This window comes from Pseudopodoces humilis, chromosome 25 (assembly GCF_049639895.1).
Source record: "Pseudopodoces humilis isolate 2021_Gansu_Grassland_sample_001 chromosome 25, ASM4963989v1, whole genome shotgun sequence".
NCBI lineage: Eukaryota > Metazoa > Chordata > Aves > Passeriformes > Paridae > Pseudopodoces > Pseudopodoces humilis.
Genome location: NC_142224.1, coordinates 3,751,801 through 3,774,348, shown reverse-complemented (window position 1 = coordinate 3,774,348; position 22,548 = coordinate 3,751,801). Strand labels below are relative to the sequence as shown.

General features: G+C 46.6%; 1 protein-coding gene across 1 annotated transcript; it reads right to left on the bottom strand.

Moving 5' to 3' along the window:
• Positions 1 to 6,222: 6,222 nt before the first annotated feature.
• BSX (brain specific homeobox) lies at positions 6,223 to 8,096 on the bottom strand. The gene is made up of 3 exons (XM_005528472.2): positions 7,829 to 8,096; positions 6,820 to 7,016; positions 6,223 to 6,462 (listed from the first exon to the last, which is right to left on the bottom strand). The coding sequence occupies exons 1-3, from the start codon at positions 8,094 to 8,096 to the stop codon at positions 6,223 to 6,225; spliced, it is 705 nt and encodes a 234-aa protein (XP_005528529.1).
• Positions 8,097 to 22,548: the final 14,452 nt, after the last annotated feature.

Here is a 22,548-nt window from a genome sequence, read left to right as displayed (position 1 = left end):
GATGCTTCCATTTCTTTAACTTGGTAAATTATGAATTAAGTCACCATATGAAATGTGATTAGAGCACACAGCGAGGGAATTTGGGCTAAAATCTCCTGGAAGACAGGCTGGATAAAAGGAAAAAAAAACCAAACAAACCACCTTGTGATGATGTGGGATTGCTTTATCCCATTTATTTGGTCTCTTTTTTATGGGGACTCCCAATTTAATATTGGGAAAAGTGATCCCCACCCTGCCCTTCCTCATGGAGAAGGGACCTGGGTGTTGTTTGAGACCCTCCTGATGGGCAGGAGCCTCCCCTCCACTGCTGAATCTTGGACCCACAGCTGGAAGTTCAGCACATTTTGGGGAATATTGAGAAATATTGAGAATATTTTGGGAAGCCTTGATGGAAAAGCGTTGTCAGATATGGGAACACAGGCCAGGCTGAAGGGGAAATGTTTTCCAGGACATTTTTGTCACTTACAGCATCCAATTCCAGCTTCTGGAACAGAACCTTCCTCTTCCTCAGCCTCTTTCCCTCTCCTTTGGGCAGTGCTGGGAAAGGGGTTCCATGCTCTCCTTTCCTACTTTTATTTTTAAACCAAACTGTAACACTTTGAAGCATTTCTGCTCAGGGCACCTCAACTTGTTGTTCCTGCTTAAAAGTGATAATCCCCCCTTAATCCAAACCTCAAGTGCCTGTTTTAATGAAACCTTCAGATGAATATCAAAGAGCTATTTACTCGTATCTAATATTTTAATTAGATTATAGTCTCAATTTAACCCATTAAACCCCCTTTGATGAGCTCCATGTTCAGTGTTTAGCCCCAGATGCTGGAGGTAATGAATATTGGACCTTTGATTTAATGAGAACTTCTGCTTTTCCAGCCTGACTCCCTTTGTATCCCCCTTTTTTTTTTTTACCTTCTCTGGCCTATAGAATTCAGTTAATTGAAGAAGTCTCTTATCACCACACATTAAGGAACCTAAATTAGCATCTCTTTTCTGATGAGAAAATGCAAGCAGACATTTTCTCTTTGATCTGAGGGCTGAGTTGAAGTAGGCAACAGCCCCCTGAAAATGAGCTGATGGCTGCATTATTTGGCTGCCATGCAGATGTGTCCATGTGGTGCAAAATGCTTAATGTCTTAATTGATTGCCATCCTCCTCCCAGAAATTAGGGGAGAAATGTGGTCATTTGAGGGTTTTTTTATTAATAAAACAGTTAATTTTTAAGTAATATTTTAATACTAAACCTGTGTGAAACTTGGATATGATGCTGCATCTGGAAGAGCGCATTTTGTATATTTTTTGTTATTATTTTAATAACTTTATTATTTTTTTAATAAACACTGGTCATGATCATCTCATAAAACATTGAGAAATTCTGTTTTTTCTGGTGTTTTGGGTGTTTGAAACCCCAGAAAAAGACATTTTTACATGGAATAAAAACCCCTTTCAAGCTACCTCCATAGAAATTCAGATTTTTCTCTGCACTTCACACAAAAAGGGACCAATGTGCATCCACCTGCTTAAAGGCAAAGGCCAAAACCGAATGAATTTCAGATTAGGAAGGTAAAATATGTAAATTATATATTTAAATTCTATATATTTTTAATTATATGGTTTATTTATTTAAATATGAATATTTAAATAAAATATTATTTAAAATAATTAAAAATTTACATTAAATTAATAAAAAAATTTAAATGAAAAATTTGAATATTGAATGAAGTATTGAGGGAGGAGCAGAACCTGCCATGGTCCCGTGGTGTCACTGAGCATGGTGACACCATGGTGATCCAATGGAAATTCCCAACATTTTCTTGGCAGCACCTTCCCAGTGCCATCATTGCTCAATATCCGAGGTTCTGGAGGTTCTGCAGCTGAGATCACCTTCAGTGGGCAAAGACTTGAGGTCAGTTCTACCTAAAGTATCTTGCTGTAATAACATCCCCGTGGTGTTTCTTCCAAAAATAATCAAAGTTGGCTTCCCAGCCCTCACAAAAGGCAAGAGCAGGCTGCTGACAGCCTCAAGAACATTAAGTTAAAAACATTAAATAAAGCAAAACCTCCCAGCCATCATTCCAGCTCTAAAAAAAAGATGGGGACTGAAACCAGATGAGGTTTTGCCCAACTCCTGTAGTCCCTGAATGGTTCAAACAGCCATGAAGGAGCTCTGCTGTCACACCTGATTGTGTTATCTCCTGCCAGGGATCCAATCTTGTCCTTGTTGCCCAAACCTGAGGGTTTTCCATGAGAGAAAAAGCAGGAATGTGGAGAAAGGAGAAGCTCTGGTGTGAGGAGGAGCTGGAGAAGCCAGGGATGGGTAAGGGCACAGCCTGGTGGGTGAGAAGTGATGCTGAGCCAAAATCCTGCAGCTGAAGGAGCATCTTCAGCTCGGCACAGTCTCAGGAGTGGGGAGCTGCAGGTGCTGCTCAGGCTGGCTTTGCCCTGCAGCCCCAGCAGGATGCACAGCACCAGAGATTCCCAGTCTGGAGTGGTTTCAGGAATTGCTGAAATGTGGGCAGCTCACCTTCGCTCCTGCCATGGCCAAGCTGGGGCAGAAAAGCTTCAAATTGGCTTCTTCCATGGAAAAATGCACCCTCACAGGTCCAAAAGTCACCTGTGGGATCAGGATCACACATTCACACCCTCCTGCCTTGCCAGGAATTAACACTGGGAGCAGCTGTCCCTGCCCGGCTGTGCAGCCACCAGTGGCTCATCCAAGCTCTAGAAACAGGATAAAGCAAATAATCCAGAAATCTGGAAACAAGATAAATCCTAGAAACAGGATAAACCCAAGAAACAGAAATCTAGAAACAGGATAAATCCAAGAAACAGGATAAACCAAATAATCCAGAAATCTAGAAACGGGATAAACCAAATAAACCAAAATCTAGAAACAGGATAAACTCAAGAAACCAAAATCTAGAAACAGGATAAATCCATGAATCCAGAAATCTACAAATAAAATAAACCCAAGAAACAGAAACGTAGAAACAAGATAAACCCAAGAAACAGAAATCTAGAAATAAGATCAACCAAAGAAACCAAAATCTAGAAACAAGATAAACCCAAGACCAAATTCAGCTCTTTTTTAAGCCAAGACCATCCAAGCAGGAGTGTGCAGTTGATGAAGGTGATGCTGTTTAAGAGAGGAGAATCCCCTCAGCATTGTCCACACCCACAGGAGCTTCACTTCAGGACATCATTTGTGATAAAAAAATAAAATAAAATCCAGAAGTCAGCAGAGAGAAATCAGAAAGAATTTTACATCTTGCCCAGGTCATTGCTGGCCTTGGGTTATTTTCACCTTCCCCACAGTAATGACCCTCCATGTGTGTGTTACAGCAAGAAATTGAAATTATTTGCTCTATAACTGCCCTTACAACCTATGTCTGATCTGCTTTTATGGAGTTCTGGCCATGGAATGAAGGAATTGAGGTTGGAACTGCTTTCTAAACCTATAAAAGTTCAAAATGTTTAAGGCAGCACACAGGAAAATGCTCAAAATCCAAACAGAAAGCAAAGGCTCGTGGCAGGATTTTATAGATTTGGATTTTCTATAATGAAAACAACAACAAAAAGAAAGCATTAGCCACTTGGATCTTAAATTAATCACCAGAACATGATTCCACTTCAGAAAAACTCACTGAAGAATTTTGATGAAAATCAATATTCTTGAAAAATAGGAAATCCACCGACATTTCCTGATTCCAGCAATTATTTCCTGCAAGTCACTTCCACTCCAGCATTCCCCAAATGAACACATGAAATATTTCTTTTAAGAAGAGAGAGAGCAGCTCTAAATCTCTCCCCTACCCCTCGAGTTTCTTGGGAAGAGCAGGGAAAAGTCGGCTGCTGTCACGGAATAAGTCAGGATCCACAAATAAAATCTCATTTCATTTATTCCAAGTGAAAAATCTCTGTGAGAAACAACAAAAAAACGTCTGCCCAGCCCTTTCTTTTTCCCAGGGCATCTTCATTCTCCAATAACCTGTTCCCAAAACGTTGCCCAGACTTTCTGGAAATTACATTTTTCCATCTCCAGCTGGGCAGGGGCTGCCTGGTGACCCAGGGGATTTCTCTGGGAGTGAGATGTCTCAGTTTCAGGGGTTTTTGCACCAAACTTCTTGGGATATTCCCAAATATTCCTGTTCCCCTCAAGGCTCTGTGCATGGCCTTGGTGTCCAGCTGGGATGGGGACATCCCTGGATGGGGAATATTCACACTCTGCCTGTTTGTCACTGAGGGATCGGTTTTTAATCTGATTTTTAGCTTTAATTGTCAGCCAAGGTGCCTAAAACCACCCACAAGTGAAGACGGCTGTGGGGTTTGTTTTATTGATCAGCTGAAATACTTTGGGAAGGGAGTTCCTGGAGTGGCAGGGGAGAAAAAGCAGATTTGAGGGTTCTTGGAGTTGTATTTTGACCTTTTTTTCATCGATCTGGCACCCCAGAGCCATTCCCGACCCTGGGAACAGCAGCAGCAGACGCGGTCAAAAAAACAAATATTACCCCATAAATACCATGTGGAGCTTTTCTCTGATATTATTTTTAATAATTCCCAATGAAAAGCGTGCTCGGGCTAGGCTGACGATAATCACAGAGCAAAACACTCGGTGGGTGACGCAGAAAAAGTGTGAAATTTCCAGGTTTTCCAGCTCCCATCGCATCCCTGCCCAGCTGGGAGAAGCCCCGGAGCCGGGAGCTGAATTTCCAGCCGGCTCCGCTTCAAACCCCGCCGAGTTTCAGGAGCAAAGCGCTTGCTTTGCCTTCTGAATCCGAATTTTTCCCTAATTTTTAGGGAAGTGGGCGGCATTTTGTTGGTGGAAATGATTGTCCTGCAAGGATTTATTAAAGACAAGCAGCTTTTCCTGGATGGGTGTTGGGGGTTTTCATCTACACGCAGTTTGTCATCTTTATTTTACACGTAAAAAACCACAGAGACTCACAAAAAAAAGGAAGCAAACATACACATTTCAATCATCTATATTTTATATATTAAACAAGAAAATTAAACGTTTTCCCTTCACAAAACCACATGTCCCGTAATCCAAAATGCCCTGAAAGTGCTAAGAACGCCGGACAACCAAATGAAATTCCAGATAAAATCAAAGAAAATAAGGAAATAATTTAAATAACCTAAGGAGACCCCGCCACGCCGCAGTGTTGCTGCTGCAGGGAATATCTGAGCCAGCACAGCCCCCGCTCCAGCTTTTTCCAGGGGAAATTCCCAATCCCAACATCTCCCCGGAGATGCTGAGCCTCCGCCGCGCTCCCGGCGCATTTCCCAGCCAGCAAACTCAAGCCAAAACCAAAACTAAATTATAAAAGTCGGGATTTACCTGGAAATGAACCCCATTTCCCCGGCAGGGAGGGAACGGCAAAGCGAGCACGGCCGGGGCTGCAGGGACAGGGGGAGATGCAGGCGGGGGAACAGGAGCCAAACGCGGGAGCCGCTCCGGGGTTATTTCAGAGGAAAAGGGAATTATCCGGGATCCACACCTGGAAGCCGGGCAGGAATCAGGCTGCCGACACTTCTCCAAGCTGTAGAAAATCCCTTTTTTTTTGCTGTCTGGGAGCTCAGTTTGCTCAGATCGAGTTATTGGTGATGCTCCCCTTTCCCTTTCCCATAGAGGAATGAAATGAATCGGAATTTTTGCCTTACCTGCTTTTTTTTTTTCGATGGGCTTTTCTTACAATTCCTTGTATTTATGCATGTCTTGGAAGCTCTGCCCGACCTCCCGCGCTGGGGATGGAGACGGAGAGCGTGGGAAGAGCGGCGAGGATTTAGGGATTGGGGGAATAAAGGGTGAAATTCGCCCTGCCTGCCGCTCCCAGGAACCACAACATGCTGCCACGAGTATACATTTATTTTACACCCGAGGAAAGTTCGGGGAAAGAGGAAAAGTCCGACTCTTCGGAGGGAAAGGGGAACCTAAAGCAAACCCGGCTCGTTTTACTGCCCCCGCCCCAGATTTCCGAGCCTTGGGGTGATGCTGGGGGGCACCGGCGGCACCGCGGGGTCCCGGCCCCCTCGGGGACATCGCCACCTTCGCCCCGGGGAGGGGAGGGGGCTCCTCCCGCATCCACACCCTCTTCCCGAGCCGTGCCCCCCTTCCCGAGCCGTGCCCCCCTTCCCGAGCCGTGCCCCCCTTCCTTCCCGAGCCGCTCCCAAGGCGGGGAGCGGGGGCGACCCGCGGGGCCAAGGAGAGGCAGGAGAGCCCCGGCTGTCCTAGAGGCGGTGGGGGCAGATGTCCCCCTCCTCCAGGATGTCCACCTCGTCCTCGGGGTCCTGCAGCAGGAAGGGACCGGGGGGAGCCTTGCGGGGCTCGGCGCCGGCCGGCTCGGGCAGCTCGGGCTCGGGGGAGCTCTGCTCCCGGCTCTCCTCTCCTCCCGCCTGCTTCGGGTCGTCCTGCGTCTTCCGCAGCTGCTTTTTGTGCTTCATGCGGCGGTTCTGGAACCAAGTTTTCACCTGGAGAGAGGAGGGGAAATGGGAGAAAGATTGAAAAAAATGAGAGGGGGGGAAAAGGTGATAAAAATTCAAGGGAGAAGGATGCTTGATGTGATGGATATGGGGATGCTGGAGGGCATGTGAGGATGCTGAATGGGATGTGAGGATGCTGAATGGGATGTGAGGATGCTGGAAGTGGTCCAGGGGATGCTGAGCGGATGGGATGTGGGGATTCAGAGGGGATGGGATATGGAGGATGCTGGAGGGGATGCAGGGATGCTGAAAGGATGGGATGCGGGGATGCTCCTCGGGATGCGGGGATGCTGGATGGGATGAGGGGTGGGGACAGCTGCCAGACCCCGTCCCCGCTCCCCGTACCTGCGTCTCGGAGAGGCTGAGGGCCGTGGCCAGCTCCACCCGCTCGGGTGTGGAGAGGTACCGCTGGATCTCAAACCTCTTCTCCAGGCCGGAGAGCTGCGAGTCGGAGAAGACGGTGCGGGCCTTGCGGCGGCGGCAGTGCTTCCCGGGCAGCTCGGCGTGAGCGTGGTGCTGGAAAAGCGCCGGCACCGGCATTCCTGGGGGGACACACGGCGGAGACCCGCGCTGCGGTCGGGCAGGGAGCCGGGACCGGGCCAAACCCCCAGGAATGTCCGACTTATTCCTCGGGGTGGGGTCTCCCTCCGCACCTTTTAATTTTTTGTCATTTTTTTCGTTTATTTCGTTTTTGAGGTCGATTGATCGGTTTGGGGGTTTTGTTGTGCTGAAAACGGGGGGATTTTCCAAGCGCTTCGCCCCCACCGAGCTCGCCCGGGGAAGGTGAAGGGACCCCGGGCTGCGCTGCCACCGGAGGGGACCCGAGGCTGGAGCGGACACTGAACCCTCCCGGCGACGAAACCACAACGAAATGGGCATGGAAAAAATCGGGGGAGCCCTGGAAAAGGCTGAGAAGGGGGAAGCGATCCTCCACGGCCCCGCTGACACGCGGCTTGGGAAACTTTGGAGGTTTTCTCCTTGCAGAGCAAGGAACGGGCCCGGGGACGGGCAGAGCCCCAGGATGCGGGAGAGGAGCGGCACAGCCCCAGCGGCGCTGCTGGAGCTGGAAAAGCAAAGCCCGCTTGGACAACGCGAGGGAAAAGCGAGGTTATCAGTCCCGAAATAAAAGCCATTAAAAAAAAAATTAAAAGCAAAGGGAAACCCTCAAGGTTTCGGGCATTCGCTAACGAAGGGGCTGCCCCGAGGCGAGCGGCTCCTGCCCCGGGAGGTGCATCCAGGGTGGTGGCGAGGGATGTAGAAAGATGCCTGGCCGCCCCAGAGCGGCTCTTTCACTCTTCTCCCCACCCGAGTCCCCACCTGGACGCCCCAAACCCTGCAGGTGCCTCTCGCTTACCCGAGGTGGTGAGGAAATAGGGCTGGTGGTGGTGATGCTCCGGCTTGTGCAGGGCGGGGTGCGGGTGAGGCGCCAGCAGGGTCGGGGTGGGCATCAGGGGGTACCCATAGTCCAAGAGGGGCACTCGGGAGGCCAAGGAGCCCGGAAAGTGCTCGGGGGGCACCTCCCGCAGGGGTTTGGGCTTGTGCAGCAGGATGTCCTCGATGAAGAAGGAGGTGGGCCTGCCCGTGGAGACCGGGTGCACGGGAGCCGTGAAGTTGAGGTTCATCGCGGCTCGGTCCCCCTCGGGCGGCGGGGAAGGGACGGAGCCGCTCCGAGCTGCGGGAGCAGAGAGAGGGGGCGGCCGGCTGCGCCCCCGGGCCGGCAGGGAAGAAATGAAAATAATGATGAAAAGAAATAAATAAAAAAAAAAACAAAAACAAAACACCCAAACCCGCAGTCAAAATAAACAGCGATACTAATTTAAAAAAGTTAATCCCCCAGGCAGAATGAAGGCGGCGGAGCCGGGGGAGGAGAGGCGGGCGGGTCGGGGATGCTCGGGGCGCTGAGCGCCTTTGAGGCTCGCTGGGAAGGGGGAAACGCGCTGAGCCAATGGCGAGCGGGGGGGGGACGGGCCTGCCGGGCCACCCAAACCACCCCGGGGGCGAGGAGGGGGCGAGGAGCCGCTCCCCAGCCTCACCGCACCAGCCAGCTCACCCCGCTCCGACAGCGGCGCTCGGGGCGTTTTCCCAAACACGGGGGGAATCTCTTTTTTCCCTTAAAAAAAAAAAAGCAAAAAAACCCCAAAACTTGGGGGGAAAGAAAGCATCGGTTCTTCCCCACGCTCCGCTCCCAACCTGTCCCCGCTCACGCAGCTTCTCCCTTTCCTCTCAGCTCTCATCCCACCACGGTTTTGTTCCCATCCCTTCCCCGCTCTCTGTTGCGCCAACACTTATTTTTGGGTCTTTCCTCTGTTTGTCTTTTTATTTTTTTTCCCTCACCCCTCTAATCTGCACCATTCATTTCCCCGGAGTCAATTTGCTCAAATGAGGGTGATACACCACATCATAGCCGAGATAATTTCGGTTCGCATCTCGGAAAATTGCTCTAATTATTGATGTTAAACTCAGGGAAATTAAAAGAAGGCGCTTCTCCTTCATCTCCTGATTTTAAGCTCTAATTTGTTGAAATCGAGTTGTCATCACAATTCCAATCACTACCGTTAATAGTAAAAGTGTTCTAATAGAGGCAGAATTCGCACAACCCATGCTATTAGATAATTAAGAAAGATGTTAGAAAGACAAGTGCTAATCCTTGGGCACACGGACAGCGGTTCCATCTGATCCAGCAGGTAGAACAAATTAATTACCCGAATCAATTAGTCCTAAAAGTACAGTTCTCAGGGAAGTGCAAGCCATGCCTTCCATATGGATGAGCTGGTAAATGGTAAATAGATGAGGAGAAAGCTCTAAAAGAATAGAAACGGCAAGCGCCGGCTTTTAATGAGGGCGACTTCTGCAGCGGTGCCGGCTCTGCCCCGCCAGCTCCGGGCACAGCCGCGGGCCGGGGACGGGGCTGGATCCTCCAGCAGCTGCCAAAATTCGGGAGAGGGAGGTGGGAGAGCTCCCGGTGCCACTTGGAAACCTCACGGGAGCGTTTTGTGCCCCGTCACAGCCACACCCACACTTTGTTTTCCTCCGTGGTGCGCTCGCACACCTCAGCGGCGTTTATATAAATATATTAAATATATGTGCGTTTCTGCCTTTGTTTTCTGCGTTATTTGTATTTCTGTTCTCATACGGAAGATGTATTTTTTTTTTTATATTTTTTAAAATATATATATGTATTTACACACACAGATCTTTGCCTGCAGAGGATGGATCATCAACCTTGATGCAGGAAAGCAGGAGGAGCCCCCCAGGACTGGGGGAAAAACTCAACTCTCCTTTCTCTTTTTCCCACCCAAGAAAAAAAAAATAAATAGATAAATAAAGAAACAACTAGATAAAAATAATAAATTGATAAACGCAGTAATTCTGTTGCAGTGGCCCCTCCTGAAATGACCATTCTGAGTTTTTGGCTGAAGGATTTAAGAACCCAACGGGCTGACAACTTTCCGAGGTGGAGCGAATGAGTGGATGAATTAAGGGTGATGAAACGGGGCTAATGCCCCCCTGTAAATGAGGAGTGTGTAAGCTGCTTGAGGGGCCATTTCATCAGCTGGGATTGCTTCACCCGGCACTTGGGGGGGTAAATTTGGGTATTTAAAGCAGAGCTGAAAGATTAAAGCCGTGTCACTGCAGCCGGGTCTCAGCTTCAGGACTCGGGCAACAACGCTGACAGGGCTGATTTCTGCAGTTCCTCTTTATTTAGGGCACAGAGAAATGAAGCAGAGCAGGAAAGGGGCCGTGTCCTGCTGTTAATTTGCAGCAAAACTCATCCCCAAATTGTGCAGTGGCACTTCAGGCACGGCAGCCTGTCCCTGCTGCTGTTTTGGGGAGAGAAGCAGAGGGGACAAACTCATCTGTGGAGATGGGACAGGACAGCAAACCCAGGAAAGGGGGATTGCCTTCACATCCAGGGATTTTTTTTAAAAAAATTAACATTTCCCAGCTCTTTGTGACAGAAATGAGGTGCCAGGTGTGACTGGGCCACTTTACCCCTTTTACCTGTTTTTCCCCATTTATCCTCCTTCTGCAGATCCCTGAGGTGATGGGGACCCAACAGTGTGGATTTCATCCAGGGACCCCCCAAACACACCCAGGATCACCCCCTGGATCATGGATTAGCCCTTTTCCAGGCTGGACAGACACAGGAACACAAACAGAGGTGTTTCCCTACATGCCCCATCCCTTCTGCTGCCAAACTGGGGGAGAACAGACCCTGTGGAGCTCCCACAGCAGGAACTGCCCCAAACCTGGGCAGGAGCTGAGCTCCTGCAGGGCCGAGGGCACATCCAGGAGGGAAAAGCAGAGGGATCAGGATCAGGGAAAGGCAGGGAGAAGCTGCAGCTTGGGCTGTTTCACTCCCTGGGTGTTTTCCTCCCCATTTGGGAGGAACCAGGGGGGAGGACCAGAATTGTCCCTCTTCCATTCTCCCCTGAACACCTCGGGGGACTCTGTAAATCTCAGGCTGGCACCTCAAACAACTCAGACCCCATGATTTTTATCTAACCACTGCTGTGGAGCTTGTCTCTTGCTCCCTCAATAAAATAAAAATTACTTTTACAGGCTCTAAGAGGTTTATAAACTTTCTGGAAGCGATGCACTCCCTGTTTCTGATTTAATAACACACGTGCTTTGCTTAGATAAATACCAGCCATCTTCACTCACACACTTAAGATCATTTGAAGGTATCACAAGGAGAACTTTGCCCAGGAAAACAGAAATGTATTTGACTTAAAACCTCGGGGGTCATTTCAAAGGTCAGCACATTGATGTTTTATTTCAGTGTGCTGCATTAGGGATAAATTTGGTGTGGTTTAAAAATACAGGCACTTACCTTGCCGTGGCTCTTGAAGAGGTAAGGTAGCTCAGGAGCCCGGCCTTTTCATGCCTTTCAAGCCCAATCCACTCCAAAAGGAAGGGTTAAATTAAAAACAGACAGCCTTGATAGGCTCCAAATGGGAGCCTGGCTGCAGCAGAGAGGGCTGAAGAGCCCAGGCTGAGTAGCCACACACGTAACACCGAGAGAGGGCTTTTGAACACAAAGCTTGGCTTAATGGAGAATGTTCCTTGCATGATGCTTCAGGCTCAGCCACTTCCCATTCCCGAGTGCCTCTGCTGCTGGGGAGAGGGAAAAACACTCCTGGCTCGCTCCAGCCCCTCTCCCCATCTCCATCCTGCCTGCCTTTGCCTCAATCTGCCTTTTCTCCACAGCTCTGCACGCTCAGACTCACCTGTGGAAAATGCAGGGGTGGGATGGATGCGTTGGTGATGAGGGGTGTTATCAGCTCAGCTCAGCTGAGATAAACTGGGAACCCCTGGAGCACCAGGTTGGGATTGAACTGGGAACTCTGCTGGAATTTCAGCACTGCCACAGGGAAACGGGAGCTGAACTCCTGGTGGGTCCCTTCCAGCTCGGGATATTCGGTGATTCTGGGAATATTTACGCTTGAAGGCCTCTGCTCTGCCCTGGCAGCAGCTCAAGGAGGGCTCAGAGGATGGGTTTGATGTTGTCTCAGGGCTGAGAGAGGGGAAATGAAGCTTCAAAGAGGAGTTTGCCTCCTAACCGGGGTTTGGCGGCGGGGAAGATCCATCCAAGTTTTCCAAGGCTCATAATTCAACCCTTGGCTTCTGCTGCCTCAAAACCCTGTCATTCCTCAGCCTGGCACTGCCCTTCATCTGTGCTGAGAAGGAGAAAAGCCAGAGTGAGAACTAGAGGTAAATCAGCCTGGATTTATCCCCAGACAATAAACACTCAGGGTAAAAGCCAGCTCTGTAATTTGGACAGAATGGCTGAACCTGCCCAGAAAAGCACAGTAATTCCAGGGCTAAAGTGCCAGGGAAAGGCAGAGGGGGATGGAAGTGCTGCTGATGGGAGAAGGTTTTGAGACAGGAAGGCACTTCTGAGGCTTCTATCCCACCAAGGACTGCAGGAATCTCAGGGATAAAAAGGGATACAAATTGAAAATGTAAAAAGACTATAGCTTCCTAGCACAGCTCCCAAACTCAACTATCCATGGCTGGGCTCAGCAGTTTCATTCCCAAATCCAGAATTTTATCTCTGTGCTGAAAATTTGCCTCATTATCTGATAACCCTCAGCATTTTCTCAAGGCAGAGAACAAAAGCAGTAACATTGACAGGTTTGATTGAAACACTTCCCTTAAAAGTGACACTTATTAATTGAGACCTTTTTAATTATCTAGTAGTTGTCTTCAGCAGAGAGATCTGGGCACTTCCAAAACCCGGCAAGATTCCTTTCCTTCCTTTCCTTCCTTTCCTTCCTTTCCTTCCTTTCCTTCCTTTCCTTCCTTTCCTTCCTTTCCTTCCTTTCCTTCCTTTCCTTCCTTTCCTTCCTTTCCTTCCTTTCCTTCCTTCTTTCCTTCCCTTTCTCTCTCTCTTTTTCTTCTCCTTTCTCTCCCGAATCAATCAGATATTGGGAGGGAGGCTCAGAACTTTCCCTGGGACCTGCTTTCAATAATTCTCTTTATTTGGTTCCCTATCAATTCCTGCTCGTGCACCCAACCCTTGGGCCCTGCTGGCTCCCTCGGGGCAGAGGTGATTATTCCACCCAGGACCATCTGTACTTTGGGATCTGGGCTAATCCTCTGCTCTCGAAAAAATCCATCCCTGCTGCCGTGCTCCCGCTTTGTTGTTGCCTTTAGCACATTAATGCTCCGTGGTTGGCTTTCATTCCAGCTGTGGAACAATCAGCTGCACAACTCCACCTTTTGATTCCCTCTTTTTTGTGCTGATGCCTCAGGACCTCCCATGTTTCCCTAATTTCTGTATGAGCCGTGTACATCCTTGCTTTTAACCTCTGGGGCGGGATAATCCTCCTCTTCCCTTTCTTGTCCATCCAACCTTTATTTTATTCCCATTGTTTTCCTCCTGTTCTCTGTGGCTTCCCTCTGATTGTTGGCCACGCTCTGAAGCGTGCCACACTTTCAGCTCCCTGGAAAACCTCACGTGTCTTTCCCACTCAGAGAAACCCTCGGAATAAATAATCCCCAATCTGGAGTAAGTGAGGAGTAACTTCCATAAAACCCACTGGAGCACACAAACCTGAACCACACAAACACTCTGAGCCCTTTCTGATTCCACTTTTTTTTGCTTTCCAGCTTTAAAGTGTCTCCTTCTGAAGCCTCAAAAGTGAGAAGCTGCACTCCAAGGTCAGAGGGAGCTGTTCTGAGCATCCAGCCTGACCCCACAACTCCTCCCAACCCCAGCTCTGTGTCAAAACAGAAAACACCCAACCTGTGCAATAAAAAAACCCACAATTTTCTAAGCCTTTAAATTATATTTGATTCATCACAATGGATGTAGAGAGGAAAGGAGTGTTTATAAACTGGGGAATGAGCACATTTAGCTCCAGATCTCTGCACAGCTCTCGTTTCTGGGGTTATGTTTTGAGCGTTTGCCTTGAAAATCCGCGGTTATTCACAAACCCTGCACTCAGCTTTTGTAACCACCATTCAGCCTGCAGTTAAAAGGTCAATTCTAGTGGAAAGTGGATTTTATAAATCACTTAAGACAAGCCTCAGTGCACTTGGCTTGGTTTTTCCACCCAGTTTAAGCACACAAATTTCTACATCACCTTTCTTGCGCACGAGCTGTTCCCGTGTCACCTGCACAGGGACACAACTCCTCACAAAAAGGAATCACCCTTTATTGCAGGATAATTAAACCTTATTTTCTTTCATGTTTGCCCCAAACAGATTGCAAAACAAAATAAAATAAAATAGAAAAAAAAAAAAAATCACCTTTTTGATGATCAAAGGGAGAGATTGGTTCCATTACTTGCATTAGGCAGAGTTGGCTGTGCCGTGGCCTTCAGAATAAAGGCAGAAATGTACTTTAGAAAGATCTGAGTAACACACTTTACTCAAAACATTTTTGTATTATGTGGCTTCTTGACTCTTTCAGCTTCCTCTGTATCTGTGCACTTTATTTTTAAGCACTCCAGAAGTGGATGACAGGTCTGGGGGGGAAAAGGGGAAAAAAAAAACCAGAGAGAAAGAGAGAGAGAGAGAGAATCGAGTCAGCATCTCACAAATGCATCTTCAAATAATGCTTTAAAAGTGGAAATTGCATTTTGAAATGGCATTTTGTCCATTGCCAAGGGTGAGGTATTCAAAGTGAGGGGATGGTGGTTAATGTTCAAAACACTTCCTCACTTTGGTCAATGTTAATTTTGAAGGGAAATGTTAAAATGTGGTTTTAAACAAGGAGTGATGCAGGTGGGTACCTCCTAAAAAATTAATAATTTAATATTGACATGATTTTTCCCAAACATTTTTTGTTTTTTCTTTCAGCCCAGCTATTCTTGATATTTGATTTTAATATTATTTCCTGCTCAAAAAGATAAAAAAGTGGTGCTTGTACGTCTCTCCCCAAATCCCCTCTTTCCAGGAGCCAATCTCAGTCAAATTAATTGGACAATTAGCAGCCTCAAATGTGCATTTCCCCAAATATTCCTGATGGAAGTGGCTGGATAGAAGGCTGGAAATCCCCAAAAATCACTGCAGTGAGTTTGGAATTTCCTTTTAGAACTGGAGAGAAGTGATAGAAAACCCCACAGACCTCAAAACCTTCTGATTTCTTACTGATGGGAGGAAATTCGGGAATTTTAGGTTTTGGTTGATGCCCCATCCATCTGGCATCTTTAATAATGAGGCTCCTAGTCCATAAATGTGTTTTCTGCTCTTCCAAGTTGATGTTGGAGATGCTCAGTTCAATTTAATCACCACATTCAACAAGGCAAAAAACAAAAAAGGCTTTTCTGCCAAAATTTTGTTTTGTTTTGAGTTTTGGGGGGACCCAGACTTGGCCTTCAGGCAAAAGAGTTTGCCAATGGTTATTGGAAAAATAAGGTGGAAAATTAAACCTGCAAGTCAAAGCTTGCATAAGCTTGGAGGCAGGAAAACAGCCAGGAATATGGGAGTCAACGAATCCTAGAAAATATTCTCCAAAATCTTGAGGGATTTTAGGATTTTAGGAGTTTGTGCCTCTTTCTCTCCCACTCCCAAATAAAAGCTGTGTGCGTGCATTTCTGCCCGACCCAGATCAGTCCTGGAGGCCCCCAAATAACTCCAGCACACACACAAAAAAAGAAAATTTTCCAGTTTGTATCCTCCAGCAAGCGCAATTTCACTCCCAACACACATTAAATTCATTTAGCCTAGTGCATTTTTAATAGACATTATTCATCTATTACCTTAATGAGCCTGTGGTGAAAGCATATTGCCTCCCAATTTTCACAAAAGCAGTCGAACACTGCTGCAGCTTTTTCCCCTTTTGCCTTCTAAGGCAGCAGCACGGAGGGGGGAAGGAAAAAAAAGCCATAGAGACAGATATGGTTTTTATTCTGTGTCACAACACTACATTAAGAATAAAACCTTCCACTTAAACACTTAAATGAAAACATCGAGAAACTAATTTACCATTTGTAACCACATGATTTAAGTAGGAGCAGCTTTAATTTTCTTCCCATTTTCCTCATATTCAATGTGAGCCCACATTAGATTTCACTGGCTCAAATCACAACACTTAAAGCCACTTTCATTTTCTTTTTGATTAAATAATTGAAATTCCTGTCACTGCCTGCACTTTACTAGCACACAAATTTTCTGTGTAAAGATAAATACTCTTTTTTTCTCCCTTCTCTGCCTGTAGGCTTTTTCTTTTTTGGGGGCTTTTTTTTTTCTTTTTTTTTTTTTTTCTTTTTTTTTCCCCCACAGTTTAATCTTAAAAGCAGGCAAGGTTTAGTTTATTGATGGTTCCATAAAATGGATCAGTACTCCATTCACCTATTTCGTGGAATTATACCTCTCCCATTAAGTGATTGTTTGGAGAAATTATGGAAAGCCATCTTCTCTAATTTAGCTGTCGTGGTTGGGAGGTTGTTTCCATCCAGTCCTAAAAGGACAGGAAGCCTGGATCCTCCTCTGCTGCCATCCATTAATGCCTCAAGCCTTGAGGTTTATTCAAGCTTTCCTTCAATTAGGGTAACAAGTTTTATTAATGCTCCCTAATAAGTTACTCCCACCAAACCCAAGGCTCTCTCCAGCTCTGTGAACTGGCAGCCCCGCTTGGAGCTGCTGGGATGGGAGGGGAGGCTGGAAAAGGGGTTGGGAAAGGGAATTTCACAAATTCTGGGCTTCATCGAGGTGTGGGGAGCAAAGGGCTCCTCGTGGGTGTGCTGGAGGATGGATTAATTCCGATTAACAGAGTTCAGATTTGCTTATCTTGGTAAATCTGTGCTTCAGTGCAGGGTATGGGAAAAATAAATATAAAAAATTCTATGTGGGAGGGAGGGAGGGAGGGAGGGAGGGAGGGAGGGAGGAAGGAAGGAAGGAAGGAAGTGGCGGAAGGAAGTGGCGGAAGGAAGTGGCGGAAGGAAGTGGCGGAAGGAAGTGGCGGAAGGAAGGAAGGAAGGAAGGAAGGAAGGAAGGAAGGAAGGAAGGAAGGAAGGAAGGAAGTGGCGGAAGGAAGGAAGGAAGTGGCGGAAGGAAGGAAGTGGCGGAAGGAAGTGGCGGAAGGAAGTGGCGGAAGGAAGGAAGGAAGGAAGTGGCGGAAGGAAGTGGCGGAAGGAAGTGGCGGAAGGAAGGAAGGAAGGAAGGAAGGAAGGAAGGAAGGAAGGAAGGAAGGAAGGAAGGAAGGAAGGAAGGAAGGAAGGAAGGAAGGAAGGAAGGAAGGAAGGAAGGAAGGAAGGAAGGAAGGAAGGAAGGAAGGAAGGAAGGAAGGAAGGAAGGAAGGAAGGAAGGAAGGAAGGAAGGAAGGAAGGAAGGAAGGAAGGAAGGAAGGAAGGAAGGAAGGAAGGAAGGAAGGAAGGAAGGAAGGAAGGAAGGAAAATATTTAAATCACATCACAGATTCTCTCTGCTTTCCTCCATCAGCCTCACAATTTAACTCCACACTTTTTCCCCTGAGATGACACAGAACAATTGGTGTTGCCCAAATTCTGCAGCAAAAGGCCCTCAGAAAGTGAATTTAAGCTAATTTAAGTGAATTTAAGTGAATTTAAGTGAATTTAAGTGAATTTAAGTGAATTTAGAGGCTTGGGAATTCCTTCCCCTATTTAAATAATAAAAGTTCCAGGACACCCTGCACTCCCCATCCGGGAAGGGATGGGTCTGACAGCCCAGCTCTGAATTTCCCTTCACTCCTGTCCCAAAATCCCGGGATTCTGAGGTTCTCTACAGCAGCAATGCCACCCCAATCTGGAGCTCCATTCCTCAGCACAGCAACCCCCTCCCATCTCCTCACCAGGAAAAATCAGGAGATTTTTGCCATTCCCACAGAGCTGCTGACCCCACCAAAGCAGTGATGGCTCTGAAGTTTGGGTGGAGTTGGCTTGAGGAGAGTTTGGGAGCTTCAAAAGGAGTTTCCAGGTTTTCCACTGAAATCCTGCCTGATTAAGTTTGTCTTAATCATCCCCAGGAAAAGCAATTAAGGCAACTTTAATTTTCATGTAATGCATGAATCCATCCCACATAATTTAAAACCCTTCCTGCCACTTTTGACTGTGCATTTTCTAATGGAAAAAAAAAATAATAAAAATTCACAAACAAACCCAAACTTCCAGAACATTTTCTGATAAAAAAATATAAAAAATTACAAATTTAAAAATTAACCCAAACTTCCAGCGGCAAATTACCCCCACCTAAGTCAGGCCCAGAATCTTTCTGTGAATGAGGCAAGGTCAGGCCCAGCTTTTAATGCTGAAAGGAGCTCCAAGAAACAGAAGAAAAATCATCTTTTCATGACTGCCCCATCCCTTCCCCTCTGACTATTCACCCAGAGGACATTGTCACCATATAATAACTGGCCATGTCAGGATTAATTAAGCAACTCCTGATAAAGCAGATGCTGCTTTTGTCAGGCCCAAAAGTGGGTGCAGGCACAGATATGATGCTAATTGAATCCTTGCTGGCGATTTTTCACCCCTAAATGCACAAGAAAGAATCTTGGAGGCTCATCTGCTCAGCTCGGGCACGGGGGGAAAGGTTTTCAAGGCCAGGAAATGAGCAGCCAAATCCACGAGGGGATTCTTGGAAAAAAAATAAGCAAGGCCCTCAAAAAAAAACCTCCTGAGATGTTGAATTTGGGTTGTGCCCTGTTGCCACCACGCCAGCAGGGATCAAGGATTGGTTATTTTGTTTAAATTTAAGGAAAATGAGGATTTTTTTGAGGTTTTTTTCTCCCTTGGCCAGAGGTTGAAGATCCCATGGGGGTCAGTGGTGGAATTTTCCAGGCTCCATCAGCCCCTGGCAGCTTCAAGGAGGCTCTGACAGCAGAAATATTTCAAATTTCAAAGGCAGAAAGACTTAATTAGACCCTGGGCACCAGAATTCAAAGCTGCTCCTCTCCCTGACAAACCCCAGCCTGGAACCTGCCTCCCAAACTCGCCAATTCTCTCCCTTTTTCCTTCGTGGGGATGCTGGGAAGAGCAAAGCTCAGCTCCAAGCCTTGGTGTTTAAACCCACTCAGATGCTCCTGAAACAGCCCCTGAGCACTGAGCAGCTGGAGGCAGCAAAAACCAGGAAATTTGGGGTATTTGAGGACCAAAAACCAGGAAATTTGGGGGGCTTGGGGACCAAAAACCAGGAAATTTGGGGTATTTGAGGACCAAAAAGGAGGAAATTTGGGGTATTTGAGGCCCAAAAACCAGGAAATTTGGGGTACTTAAGGACCAAAAATGAGGAAATTTGGGGTATTTGAGGACCAAAACCCAGGGAATTTGGGGTGCTTGGGGGGCCCTGGCTCTCCTTGGCAGTGCCCAGCAGCCCCTCACCCCCCGAAACTAGAGAAGCAAATTTTGCAAACGAAACTTTGCAAATTAAACCTCACCAAAGTGAAGGTTTGACTCCCAGATTTCTTTGTGGACTGACACCAGAATTCCAGTCTAAAAGCTGCTGCCTATTTAATTTTTTGGCTGTCAGCCTCACTTTTTACCACTCCTGGCACAAAAGAGGTGATTTCTCCACCCTGTAGTTATCAATGAATAATTAAATCTCTTCTAGTACCCCTACGCTGAGAATGCCTTTTAAATTAAAATATTTTCCATTTGATTTTTGTTAGCTGCTCAATGAAAATTGGGAAAAATAAGCTAATTACAGCTCTCCTAATTAAGCTCCTACAATAACCCCGTAATTATGCCCGTATTTATCACCTTGGTGCCGGACACTTTAACCTGTTGTGGTTTGTAATTATTCTGGGGCTGTAAGGTTCTCTCTCTTGGTCTGGGTAGAATTTGAATTTAGTGTGGAAACAAACTCTGTGCTTATCAAACTGTAATTGGGGTAATTTAGGAGGGGTTTTTGGTAATTTATGAGGGGGCTTTTATCAGCAGCAAGCCCAGGTTAGAGAGCTGGGCTGGGTTAAATCACACTTAAAATGTGTTTTATTAAAGAGAAATTGTGAAAATTGCTGCTGAGCTAAACAAAAATGGCCTTTTTTCCCCCCCAAAAAAAATGTTGGAGAAAGGCTGAAATGCAGACAAACTGCAGGAGATGCCAGCCCCTGGTTTTGGAGCTGTGGTTGTGTTTTAGTTTTACATTCTGGGGAGGATGCACAAGGTGGAGGAGCTGAAGGGAAGCGCTTTCCCTCTCCTTTAATGGAGAACAAATGGGTTTACAGGGGAAAAAAATCCTCTCCTGGACTGATATTTGTTCAATTCCATCCATGCTGACTGCCAGGGAGAAAAATCCCTTTCCTTTTGGTGCCTGAAGGGCTCACAAATCCATAAGAGCTGCTGGTTTTCCTGGGAAAAGCCAATTCCCAGCAGCTCCCTGGAGGCAGCAGGTGGAGACTCCTCTGCACAGAGACCCTTCCCTCCCTGGCTCCTGCAAGCCAAGGGGTCAAAGGTGTAAAACTGCAGAAAAAGGTTTTTTTTTTCTGGTAAAATATTTGTATTTCACAAGCTCTGGGAGCTGGGGTTACAGGAATTATTTGATTTCTCGAAGCGCTGTGAGAATTCAATGCTGCTGGGTTGAAGAGTTGGAGAATTCTTTTTTTTTTCCCTGAGTCAAAGGTGTAAAACTGCAGGAAAAGGGTCTTTTGCTGCTAAAATATTTGTATTTTACAAGCTCTGAGGGTTGGGGTTACAGGAATTGTTTGATTTCTCAAAGAATTGCAAGAATTCAATGCTGCTGGGTGGAAGAGATGGAGAATTCTTCATTCCCCAGAGAGGAGAAAGGAAAAGGAATCTGCTTTTCCCCCAAAAAATTCCCCAGACTAAAATCCACCGAGCCTCCCTTGCCTGCTCCAAACATCCAACAAGCTGAACTTGGATTTCTGGATCCTTTCCTTGCTGAAAAAATGAAATTAAATCTGCACAATGAGACAGCAAATGGGGTCAAATGAATTGTTTTTTGTACAGCAAACTCAGCTGAATGGAATTGTGGGGATCATCAGTCTTTTGAGGACAAATCATGGAATATTCTGGGTTGGAAAGCACCCACAGGGAGGAGCCCCAAAGTTCTAAATAAACCCCACCGTCAAAGTCAGAGGTTGAGGAGGCCCCAGTCAGCACCACAGGGTTTGTTAATTGTGAAGAAGAGAGAAAAATTACAGCAGGGTGATTTTTTTCCACTAAAACTTTATGTGAATGCTGAGAAATTTGTGAAACCCTGGCATTTTCCTGCTCTGAAATGAGGGGGCTCCCAGCACTGCCCCCCACTTTCAAGGCCATTCAGAGCTGATTTATTTCTTGAGGCTGCAGAGACTACAAAATCAAGCCATTACAACCTTTTAAAAGCTTTCTTGCCACAAACCAAAAATATCCCTCGCTGACAGATGCAAGCTGTCAATAAGGAATTTAAGAACTCAGTATGGAGAGTGGAAAGAGTGCAAAGTCTTGATAAACATCTCAAATTGGGTCTTACTCAGTGGGAAACAAGTAGTTTGTAGTGGTAATTGTAAAGGGCATTTTACATTGAATCAATTAAATGAAAATCTTTTAAACCCTTTTTAAAAAGAGACCTTTTTAAGTTAACAGGTGATTTTAATTGGAACCATGGGACTTGCAGCCCCGGAGGTGGGTTGGGGTTTTTTTTTTTGTTGAGGAGGGGTTTTTTTTGGAAGCTTTCAATATAGGGGAAAATCGATCCACTTCCATCAGCATCTGAACTCCCAGAGCCTTGAGGAGTGAGGCTGAGCAAGAATTGCAGTTTGCTCTGGTTTGTGAAGCTTTTCCTCGCAATTAAATGTGTCTCCCTAATTGTGAAAGGTGCAGGAAAATTTATCAAGGGTAATTATTTTTAGTCTCTGCCTTTACCTACTGTAAAACTTCTTTAGAGCTATTTTATGATTAAATTTGAGTTCAAACAACCCCGCTGACACACTCATAAGCAGCAATTCCATGTGAGTAAAATTCCAGGAACTTATAAATTCCTTTCCTTGCTTTTTAAGAACCCTAAAGATGTTCTGCAGGATTATCTGGAGCAGGCAATGAGGGACAAATCCCACGAGCACAAAACTTTCCCTTGAAGGAAATGATATTTTGGCCATTGCCTCTTTGAGCTGGTGAATTCCTTCCCTTCCCAACGCTCTGCAATCCATGAAATCCTGCTCTCCCTGCCCTGCAAGGTGTGATTCAGGATCAGCAGATGCTCACCTGGCAGGAGGAGAGGGAAAAGCAAGGATAACACACACAGGTGAAGGCTTGGAGCTGCCTCCCTGCAGAGCTCCAGGGGCAGAGATTTGCTGGGTTAAGCTGTGCATCCTTTATTCCTCAAAAATTCCTCAGAAATCAGCTCCTAGAAGTGCCAGGGAAATGTCTGGTGTGTCTCAGCCCAACAGCTGAGCTCCAGGGGGAAGAAGAGGCAGAAAATAAATCACACAACCTACGTTCATTTCCCAGATTTGGGTGGGGAAAAAAAGCCCTCAAAGGAGCACTGAGGAGTCCCAAGGGGGGAAAAAGAACCCTCGAATGATCTGGGGAAACTGAGGAACTGAGGAGTTCCTCTGGGAGGCTCAGAGAGGGAGAGAACAAGGAGAGCCCGGTGGATCCGGGATCAGCAGCTCCTGGGATTTCACTGGGATCTCCCTTAAAGCAGCCCTAGAGTCACATCCTGA

What these genes read in the sequence shown, in the direction of transcription:
- BSX (XM_005528472.2), bottom strand. Translation starts at nt 8,096, where the DNA reads ATGAACCTCAACTTCACGGCTCCCGTGCACCCGGTCTCCACGGGCAGG. An exon ending in CTATTTCCTCACCACCTCGG is followed by an intron (nt 7,017 to 7,828) that starts GTAAGCGAGAGG and finishes GTGTCCCCCCAG; the next exon opens with GAATGCCGGTGCCGGCGCTT. An exon ending in TCAGCCTCTCCGAGACGCAG is followed by an intron (nt 6,463 to 6,819) that starts GTACGGGGAGCG and finishes TCCTCTCTCCAG; the next exon opens with GTGAAAACTTGGTTCCAGAA.